General features: G+C 37.6%; 1 protein-coding gene across 1 annotated transcript in view; it reads right to left on the bottom strand.

Moving 5' to 3' along the window:
- Positions 1–1357: 1357 nt before the first annotated feature.
- Positions 1358–11355, bottom strand: part of TKT (transketolase) — a 31510-nt gene continuing 21512 nt past the window's right edge. The window contains exons 8-14 of the mRNA XM_026723903.2: positions 10925–11089; positions 8593–8749; positions 6398–6528; positions 4665–4748; positions 4185–4278; positions 2489–2611; positions 1358–1690 (exon numbers count right to left, since the gene is read on the bottom strand). Coding sequence (XP_026579688.1) covers positions 1503–1690; positions 2489–2611; positions 4185–4278; positions 4665–4748; positions 6398–6528; positions 8593–8749; positions 10925–11089 — 942 coding nt within the window. The 3' untranslated portion in view covers positions 1358–1502. The remainder of the gene's footprint in view (positions 1691–2488; positions 2612–4184; positions 4279–4664; positions 4749–6397; positions 6529–8592; positions 8750–10924; positions 11090–11355) is intronic.

The raw sequence follows: 11355 nt of genomic DNA, 5'->3' as shown, positions 1-11355 counted from the left end.
TAGAATTAAATCACAGGAAACAAAAGTATCACCACAATTTTCACTTATGGATGTTTATAGAAGTTTTGGAGTTCTCCTGAAGTCCCTTTCTATTTATCTAACCCCCATCCACAACTGTAAATCCAACTAGAAAGTGCAGTTTTCACTTTAAGATAATTTTTTTCTGAAGCTTTTGAAGTTGTCCCATCTCATGCCAGGATTATAAATCCAATTCAGCTATGTGGTGATGGTGAATGAATGCAGTAACACTTCACTTTTATTATGAGTTTCTTCAGCACAATTAAATAGGGCTCTTCGAGAATTTGAAAGAGATGCTTTGCAATTCACAAGCACCTTCCCAAGCATTAAAGTAGCTGTGTTCTTCGTAGCACATGTGAGGCTGCTTGTACCTCTCACAGGCTACCTGCCTCTCTATATGCAAGCACAACCACTTCGTTTCCCTGTCCAGATGCAGTGCTGTCTGGTAGAAAACTCTTGAACCAGTTGGACACTCTCCAGAGGAAATGGCTCCCTTAAAGCCTTAAAGAAAGGGTGTTTTTGTGTACACTAATATGGTTTGTGAAATAGCTTTGCACAATCCTGGTTCTACAAATGACCAGAATGAGTAAAAGACATATGCCAATTATATGTAAATTAATACTTTTCTATTTATTCATTCTAAGGAGGAAGTGTATTGTAGCTCCCACATTTCTCTACTTTACTAGTACAATCACTGTGCCAAAAGAAAGTATCTCTTGGCTTTGGTTCAGATTCTCTAAAACACAAGTAAACACAAAAAAAGTTTGACAAAAGAAAAACTATTTTCCACATTTTTTTCCAATTTAGACAACCTTGCTGTCAAGCAGACAAGACTAAGAAAGGAACCTGCAAACGGTTGCAAGAAGTAATTCATATGGATAGATATGGAAACAGGCCATCTTCACCATAAGACTGGAAAGAGCGGCAGTTTAAAAATAGTGATCAGCTGGAAAATCATCTTTTTAGTTCTTTTTTTATGAAACTCATTGAGTTCCAAGAATCACCATCTCTAAATGTGAGGGGATTTATAAAGCATTTCCATGTATTGGACAATACCATTAAAGTATGGCGATTTGATATATTCTAGGACAGGGGTCTTCAAACTTGACAGCTTTAAGACTTGTGGACTTCAACTCCCAGAATTCCTTCTCCTGTCATGTTAGCTCAGGAATTCTGGGAGTTGAAGTCCACAAGTCTTAAGCGTGCCTAGTTTGAAGACCCTTGTTCTAGGAGGATGAAGATAGAAGTCCGTGTTTCACATTTTATGCTAGACCTGCTGGCTTCCAAACAATTCCAGCATTCTAATACCAAGTATTTTTTGATGAGACAATCAGACGACTTTTTCCCGGAAACGTTTACTTTTATTAGAACTCTTTGCATACAGTTTTAAACATGTACTCAAATGTTACAGTATTCTATATATAAAAAAAAATTCTGCCAGATAAAGATCCAATCATGATACAGCAGCACGTTACAGGTTGAAATTACTCAGCATTCCTTGATTTGGAGACCATGGCCTTCACTGCCTGGATGATAGCGTCCTTATCGATGCCAAACAACTTGAGCAGTTCATTCGGCTTCCCGCTTCTTGGCACATGAGAGACAGCCAAGCGACGGACCACAATCCCTGGTTCGCCAATCAGAGCAGCACATACAGCTTCTCCAATGCCACCTAAAGAAGTAGGATGTAGAGAAGAGGGTAAGTGAAATGCTTGTGTTTAGTAAGCAAATAGTTATTAGAAATTGAAGGGAAAAAAACTGGAGTCATTTAGAGGGGTCGGGCGGTTATAGGGTTACTGCTTCCATAAGAGGCCTTTCCGTTTTTAAAACAAGATGGTGGTTTGAATCCGAAGAGAACGGTTGGGTAGTGGAACTAAGCCTGAAGGAAGAGCCACGCACGTGGACAAGTACAGGTAGTCCTAAATTTATAACAGTTTGTTTAGTGATCAAAGTTACAATGGTACTGAAAAAAAGTGACTGATGACTTTTCACACATGCCACTGTTGCAGCATCATCCCCACAGTCACATGGTCAAAATTCAGACGCTTGGCAACTGACTCATATTTATGACGGTTGTAGAGTCCTGGGGCCACATGATCACCTTCTGCGACCTTCCGACAAGCAAAGTCAACAGGGAAGCCAGATTTACTTAACAACTGTGGGCTATTACTTAACTAACTTAACAACTGTGGGCGATTCACTTAACAATTGTGGCAAGAAAGGTTGTAAAATAGAGCAAAACCCACTTCACAAATGTTTCAGTTAGCAACAGAAATTTTGGGTTCAACTGTCGTAAGTCGAGGACTACCTGTATTCTGTGGCCTTTCCTTTAAGGAAAGCAGCAACCTTCTGTCTCAGGCAAATTAAAAACAAACAAACCAGCCTTGATAAAGAGTGGTAGAAGAGGGACTGGACATTCATTATACATTTTGAATGGTGAAGATGCTCCTTTTTTAATATTCCAGCCTACCTTCAGGGTAATGGTCCTCCACTGTGATAAGTCTGCCTTTTGTCTCTTTTGTATTTTTAAGTATAGTTTCCGAATCCAGAGGTTTTATAGTGAACGGGTCGATGATTCTGATAAAAATTTTATCTGTAAGCGAGGAATAAAAACACAGGCTTGTAATACAACATGTGCCTCACAAACAGCATCAAGAAACTTATTTTTTTCAAAAATGCAAACATTCAACCACAAATGGCTTTAGTGCATGGGTGTCAAACTCGCGGGATCATGTTGCCATCACATGACATATCATGAAGTTGTTCTCCTTTGCTGAGCTGGATGGCCGTGGCCTGTGTGTGACGTATCCAGCCCGCGGCTTGCCAGTTTGAAACCCACCCATCCCACTTCACTGCATTAATTATGAGATCTGAGGAAAGTGCTGAATACCCAGAGTAATCTTAAATGTATTTGTATTTCTATTTTATTTCAAATATATAAATCAGATCTGTGTTTTTCCAGCCTTTTGAAAGAGGATATTTGTATCTCCCAATTGTCACATCTCTCTAACTTTCATGTTACCACTTTGTCTGGGGATTGTATGACATAAAATCAGAGATGAGAAAGTCCCAATTTAATCGGCCACTTCGAGCACTGTGCCTGACAAGAGAGGTTTTCTATTGGAGCCTCCATGTTATAGAACAGCTTCTTCCTGGTCAGACTTCTACCGATCCTAATGATCTTTCACAGGTAGTAAACAAGGCTTTTCTACACAGCATTCGGGAGATGACAACTCACCAACTTTATTAGTGTTGTGTATTATGGATTCCTGTACTGACTTGGTTTTTGCTTTTCTAAACACATTTAATTTGGATAGTGACATAGAATTTTCAATATTGGCAAATGTTAAAATGTTTACATTTTTGCCCCTTTCTTCTACCGTGAGCCCAATATCCTGCTCTTAGACAAGCTGTTTGCAAGAAAGGTATAATAGTACCTGTTCCATGCTTCAAAATTTTTGTTAATGGTATATACTGAGAGTATTGTCGTTACATATAAATGGAATAATGAGGACTGACTCATCATACTTCCCAGTATGATATCAGGTTCAACAATTCTGATCTGTGACTGCAGATCACGTGTTTTTACAGGTTTGTATCCTTCTTCCCCAGTACCCCTTTTCATGTTTTTAGTCACAAATAAAATGGTGCATGAAGCATTAATACAGTCTGTTACCATGCTAAGCATGATGGCCTAAATTTGAAACAAATCTTTTACAATTTACAAATTGATGTTAAAAGGAAATATACTTATTGATATTAGTTCTATCATAGTATGCTGTAAAACAAACTTTCAAAAAATTGAAGGGAAAGAATAACATTACACAAATCCATTCTGCTACTAATAGTTAAGACTTGGGGACTTTTAATGCTACACAAGGTCTATAGGAGGAACAAGGAGGAACCTGGATCTGTAGTCGTTATCCAGATTCCAAGATAAATGCTAATAAATGCATTACAGTGGGACAACTTCCTGTTTCCCTTTTTTTGCTTTTATCTGGCTGCAAAATTTTTGATAACCATTAGGTAGGAGCAAAGTCATAAAAAGTCTAACTCCTTGCTATCCTCTGGCATTCAGTCCATATAGCAGTCATATTTTATAACTCGTTGTTTTCTATATGATGCCTGAAAATTCAAAATTTTCCAGGATAGTTTGCTATAGTCACCTTTTTTAAGTTGTTCAGCTGCAGCTATTGCTTCATGCAGAGTCACTCCTGCCCCAATGACAGTAACCTGGTCCTCCTTACTCTTGAACACCACCTGGCAAGAACAACATTTCAACTGAAATCAGATATAGCAATAGCACTTAAGACTTATATACTGCTTTCCAGCGCATTCCAGCCCTCTCTAAGGGGTTTACAGAGTCAGCATATTGCCCCCAACAATTTTGGGTCTTCTTTTACCCACCTCGGAAGGATGGAAGGCTGAGTCAACCTTGAGCCTGGTGAGATTTGAACTGCCAAATTTCAGGCAGCCGACAGTCAGCAGAAGTAGCCTGCAGTACTGCACTCTAATCACTGCGCCACCATGGCTCATATACTTTATGTTTAGCTAATTGGTTGCAGAGATTGTTAATGCTGCAATGAAAGACACAATAATGATATTCCTGTAGTTCACATATTTCGGTGACTTTTGAAATCACTCACCTTGGCATGTCCAACTTGGAAGTCTTCACCACTGTCATAAATTACAGAATTTTCAGGGCGACTAGTTCTTATGAAGCATATGCCCTGTTTTTAAAAAGAACACAGTGTGAACTTTAAAGCCAATTTCAAGCTACAAATGTAAACCTCAGAATTAAAAATACAAGCTAATTAAAATGGGGATACATTCATGATTTTTCATTGTCTGTTTCTTAGTTGTAATACTCTTCTCTCAATCCATAGGAAAATTCATTTTCAGAAAAGACTCATGTACAGGTAGTCCTCAACTTATGACCCAAAATTGAGCCCAAAATTTATGTTGCTATAATAAAAGATTTGCAGCTGTTCAATTAGTTAAGTTACATGGTTGTTAACTGAATCTGGTTTCCCCATTGACTTTGCTTGTCAGAAGGTCACAAAGGGGGTTCACGTGACCTCGGGACACTACAAGGGTCATCAACATGAACCACTTGCCAAGCACCTGAATTTTGATCACGTGACAACGGATGTTGCTGCAATGGACGTAAGTGTGAAAAACAGTCATACGGCACTTTTTTTCAGTGCCGTTGCAACTTTGGTCACTAAATGACCTGTTGTAAGTCGAGGACTATCTGAACTCTTCAAATACAGATAGAGAATTTAAATTCGGACGATCTCCAGGCTTATCATACTGAACTCAAACATAAACACTCACTACCCTGAGTATACTCTTCAAGGAAATCTGGGCAGCCACTTCAAGAGATCTTACGTAATTTACAAAAAACGTATCAAGGTGGGGTTAACTGTTGCTATGGCAGAAAAACAGCTACTATTACTTAAAAGAGTTGTCCCCAAATGAGGAGATATAAACGAAAAAAGGGAAAATCTTAGGTTTTTATGCTATCCTTTTCAAAAGACCTTGTTTATTTCATTAAGGGCACGAGCATAACGGACCATAGCTTTATTCACCCAAGAATTACATTCAGGGGATCCCATCTCAGCTTAACCAGATAGGAGAGAATAAGCTCTTTGCCTTCTCCATCCTTTCACCAACTTCTCTTTTTACATACTACAACAAGTAGAGGACTTTTTTCAGTTGATCGATGCCAAAACGTGGAACCGCCCAAATTCTTGAAGAAACTTTAAATTGTCTAGTGCTAAGTATGACATATCATAAAATAATTTCTCTGTTTAACAGAAAACTTCCAGGTTAATTACAATGAATCAGGAGGAGGAAATGGATTGCTTCCAAAGGAACAAAAGCTGCATTAGAAAGAGGAGGAGGAGGAGGAGGGGGAAATATGAAGTTAAGCTTATACAGAGGAACTGCATAATTATTTTATTAGATCCTGGTTGTTCTTGCATGAGTGAGCCAAAGGCATGACTCTGTTCTGTTCTCTCTGTGATTAATGTTTCCAGGAAATGAAAACAATAGTAGCAAATGTTCCCCAATTAAATTGTGATTGATTCCCAGTAATTGGCACCTAGAAGGCTGAACTCTTTTAACCTTCAAGAAGATGTTCGACTGATATTTTGTCAGAGTTAGCTTTCTTTTCAATCCAATTAAATCCAATTTTACATACTGCTTAAAGAATTTTAAGCAAGATGCTTGAAAAGGGTAGGGAAGCTAGGGCCCCTCCAAAAGTTGCTGACTACAACTCCCAGCACCTCCAGTTTTGGCAATACTGGCTGGAAATGAAATTTAACAAAAGGTTGCTCACATCTTCCTTAAAGAAAAGAAAAGAAGAGTTCCTGACCTTTCTATTTGCAGCCAATTCTACTGCCTTTTCAGTGGCTACAGCATCACTAGGATAAAATACAGTGGAATTAGGAATGGCTCGGAACAGAGAAAGATCTTCCAGTCCCATCTGTGAAGGCCCATCTTCACCTAGAAAGAGAAAGGTCGAAGAAGATGTAACCATAAAATTGAACAAATGCCTTTTTTGTGTACTTCTTAAAACAAAACAAAAACAAAATTATCCAAAATAAATATAACACACTCACGGACTACCTTTCATCTTGTCCTTAAACTTGGACCCCTCTAAATAGCAAAGAAAGAAGATAGAGGTAAACTAAAAAGAAAGAAAACCTGGGTTAAAAAAGAAAAATCAAGAATAAGGTAGCAGTAATAAAGCAAGCAGTGGTGAAAAAAAAGGAAATAAGAACTAGGGTGTATATAAACATCATGCACACAAGCACAGAATAAAATAAACATAATTGGAATGAAGAATTTAGAAGTCTATCATAGCATCCCAGAGATCATTTATAGGGAGCATCAAAATCAAAGCAAAATTGACATATCCTATATTTTAAACAAAACTGGCTCTCAAATCAACAAAAATTAAAATCAACAGGGATGTACTGTTATATACATAGCAAGAGATGATACAGTCTCTTCATATGCCAACTTCCTCCAGGAAGACCATTTTCAAAAATTACTCTCTGATTTGGTTGTTGTTGAAGAAATTAAGAAAAAATCTTGGCAATGTATTTTTCCAGTTTCCGCTTGATTAAACTACTTATTAAGATTACTTGCTTCTTTAAGGTGCCATACAAGTTTAAAGCAAGCGCCACCTTCTATATTCATTAAAAATTAATATGAAAAACGAATGGTTCAGTGAAATGGAAAGTCAAAGCTGTCTATTGCAGAAAACTCTACAATTCTTCTGCATCTGGAGAGTTTAATATGGAAAAGACAGGTTTTTCTTAGCTTTGAAGTTTGAGATTGCCTTTCTGAAATAAATATGATTTTCTATGGAGAAAAATATAACTAGTTGTTAATGTTGAAACCATTTCAGTACTCAATACTTTGCATAAGCTAAGGAGGAGCTGTACTATTCAAAATTATTTGGAGATGAGGCTGAAACTGGTTGGCCGACTGACTTTGTCAAATACAACAAAATGATATTACCTAAACAACATAAAAGGAAAAGCTGTTTTTAAAATTTCATTTTGCCGTTTCACTTTTGTTGGATACACATATTAAAGCAATGGTAAAACTGTCAGAAACTAAACAGTGGTATCAACACTAGCTGGAACATTTTCAGTACAATTACAAACTCCAGCATACGGTTCATAATTCATGCATGGATGGCTTATGGGGAAGAAGGTCTAAAAGGTGTCATTTAAAAGAACTTCAGTCAATTTTGCAAGTCTTTCTTCCATAAAGTAGAAGTCCTTCATATACAGATATAATCTTAAGATGCAGCAGAAGGAGGGGAAGCACGCAGTGTGCTGCTACTTTGCACTGTCCCTAAATTAAGGGGGGGAGAAAGAAAGAAAGAAAGAAAGAAAGGAAGGAAGGAAGGAAGGAAGGAAGGAAGGAAGGAAGGAAGGAAGGAAGGAAGGAAGGAAGGAAGGAAGGAAGGAAGGAAGGAAGGAAGGAAGGAAAAGAAAAAAAAAGAAAAGAAAAGAGCCAAGCATCCAGATAGTTATTCAGGATGGCTAATGTAAAAGCCAGAGTCTCTCACAGATGTAGATGTTCTGTAGAAATAGACCCTGCAACATGCACGATCTGCTTGGGACCCACCACAAAAGAATAACAGTGATAATCACAAACCTTCTGTTGAGCCGAGTTGGCCTTTGGACAATGGAGATGGATCCGTGTTTGGGGTTTTGGCATCATACTGACTGGGGTATTTACTTTTTATATAAGGCAACTTTTCCTAGTTACCATGACTAAGGCACACTCACACAACTATTAGAATATCCTGTGAAGGTTTATGGAGGATTCCTGCTGGGCCTCTTCTTGCATACCAAGGACTCGAGTTGGGAAAGAGTCCCTCCCTCTTGAAAGTCAGTGTCAGATTCCACCAAACTGGGTTTGGCATGTTTACCAAGATGCCCTCAAGTGTATTCACTTTTTAGTAATAGGTATATAAATGTGCAATAACTCTCAATGCCTTGAAGGACTATGAACAGATTGGGAGGAGGGGAGGAGTAAGATACTTACCAATGGATACACCACAGTGAGATCCACAAAGATTAATGTTGCTCTCGGAAATGGCTGCCATACGTATCTGATCATAAGCCCTGGTGAAAAATGTGGCAAAGGTACTAGCAAAGACAATGTTTCTGTCACGAGAAGCACAGCCAACTGCAACGCTCACCTACAAAATGGGGAAGGAAAAGAACTAAATTCATCCGGCACTTGATATATTTTGAGAAATGCTCAGTCTTCAAAACAGTTATGTCGATGTCCTGCTCTTCCCTTAGCAAACATGGACAAGTCTGCAGGCTGTTTCTCCTTAGCTATGTCATTCTTATGGCAAATCTGCAGGCCCCATTAGATAGTTTAGGTTAGATTAGGTTGAGGCACAGGATGAGATGCTTTATGGATGAGTGGGGAGTTGACCCTGAAACGCCGTATCTTCTGCACCAATTTAACATTTTTATGATTAAAATTAAGAAGAGAGAAGAGCCATTTCATATTGCTTTTCACGACTGTTAAACTAATTAATACAAGAGAGATGGCTTTTTCTACAGTGAGTCCATTCCTACGGATTCTTTGTCAGATCCCATCTGAAGACTTATCAATGTTATCATACTTTCCCCTAAATGGGACTTACTATTCTATTCTGGGTTTTCACTTGTAACTGGGGGAGGGGAGGGGGAGAGGCTTTGGAAAAACATATTGTAAAACACACTTGTTTATTGTGATTCATTTCATCATACCTTTGAAGTACCTTACTGAAAAAAACTGACAACCACTACGCAATATAAAAAGAAAGGGAAAGGAGAAAAAAGAATGTAGGATGAAAACAATGTAGAAACAACATCAGACGTGGATTTAATATTATGGTGGGATTTTCTGCTAATAAAAACATTTTCAGTTAGCTATAAACAGAAGGTTTCAAACTGAGTTCTGTGAGAGAAGTTTCTCTTTATATGCAGCAACCAAAAACTAATGTAGAAATAGGCTAAATAAAGATGATCTCCACTTCTAAGAACATCAGTTGCTCTAAATAATTAACTTTTTCCAAGGAAAAGCAATCACATCCCTCGTCAGGGAACACTGATTTGTTTGATTAAAGTCTTAACCTCCTATGTAATTATGAAATTTAAATTCAATTATGGTACAATGAAGGTGCTAATTTTGCATTTATTGAAAATTTTTTGTTTTATTGCCAATTTTCTATCATCAGTGCTTTGCTTCTATATCAGAACTAACAGGTTCTGTGGCCTAAGAAAGACTGAAATCCTTGCTTAAGCCACTTGGGAATTATTCTGACCCTGAAAGATAGCCTAACGTTTCAAAAATAAGTATGGTAAATGTAATGGAAACAATTTAACTACAAACACTTTTGAATAATGAAATTGGTGTGCAACAGAGGAGCAGAAGGAAATGATGGATCCTTTGGCTTTGAGAAATTCATCAATCTCTAGCACAATATTCAGTGACCTATACAATGAATTAATAGAAAGTAATATTTCATTATTCTGGACTACAAAAGAGGTGTTCCTGCTCTGATTGATGTCTCAGAATTGTTGTTGCTGTGAGGAAAAAGTGAAGGAGAGGGTTCTCTATACATTGCCTTGAGCTTCTGGAGGAAAAGGGGGGTTAGATTAAATTAAACTGAAATATCTGTTCAAAGGCTGTTGCTAGCTATTGCTATTCAGCAGCTATAACTTGCAGAACCCAGCTTAGCTATGATCTTCTCCTTCCATATTTCATTTCCTTCTCATCACTATCAGACATCGTTAAAGTTTGGAGAAGGGAAACTTCATGCTCATGTCCATGCTTGTGTATACAACCAAAGCTGTTTTTCCTATTTTAATCTTGTTTACGTAAGATTGTAAGATGCTCATTTGTTTGTTGAAATAAATGTAGTGCTGAACAACAAAACACCAGCTCAAGTTCCATGCAATCTGGGTATCGCTAAAGAAGTAAACAAGGCTTGAGGGAAGGGAAACATGCTATAAAAAAGGATGGAAGGGAAACAGAAGATATGACGGGGAGAATGTGAGAACTGTAGTATTAGGAAATATGTGACCCATCTATTCGGACTTTAAATCAAGTTCATTACTTTTTGCTATACTGAACCTCTGAATTCCAGGTTTTTTTTGAAAGGGCATAATTAAAAAAAATATTTAAAGATTTTATATGGCTGCCCTCTCACTTTCAATGACTCTAAGTGGCTTACAAACAATTAAAACCCAATATAAAAGTAAAAACAATAGCCGTTCCCCATATCATGACAAGGATATAGTAATAATGGTGGTCAGCACTAACAAATCAATTTATTTTGTACATATCACAAACTGTATGCACAACAAGAACATACCATGTTTTGTTCAGCAATGTAACATTCAATGAAACGGCTGGGATGTTCCTTTTTGAACAGCTCAGAGAAAGTAGAATTCTTGGTGTCTCCATCCAAAGCAACCACACGGTTACAGGCTTGGCCCAGTTTTGCAAGAGCCACGCCATAAGCTTTGCGGGTTGCAAACTGTGAAGTGAACCAAGATGCATCATTTAAAAATACTCCACAATTCTTGGAAATAAAATATTTTAGCGTTAAAAAATTTAAACAATCACTATTCCCCTGAACAGTTTAGAAAAATCTCTTAGTAATTTTTTTAATGTTGTAGAATAGGAAGGTCTACGACAGGTTTCTGAAGCACTAAACTTAGCAACATTTCAAACATTTATTGTTTGATGACCCCAAATTTATTCTAGCAGATCTAGGCAATATCTACATTTTTTTTTTGAAAA

The sequence above is a fragment of the Pseudonaja textilis genome, chromosome 2 (genome assembly GCF_049901715.1).
Source record: "Pseudonaja textilis isolate UNSWEBS1 chromosome 2, rPseTex1.2, whole genome shotgun sequence".
Taxonomy (NCBI): Eukaryota; Metazoa; Chordata; class Lepidosauria; order Squamata; family Elapidae; genus Pseudonaja; species Pseudonaja textilis.
This window is presented reverse-complemented; position numbering and strand designations above follow the sequence as displayed.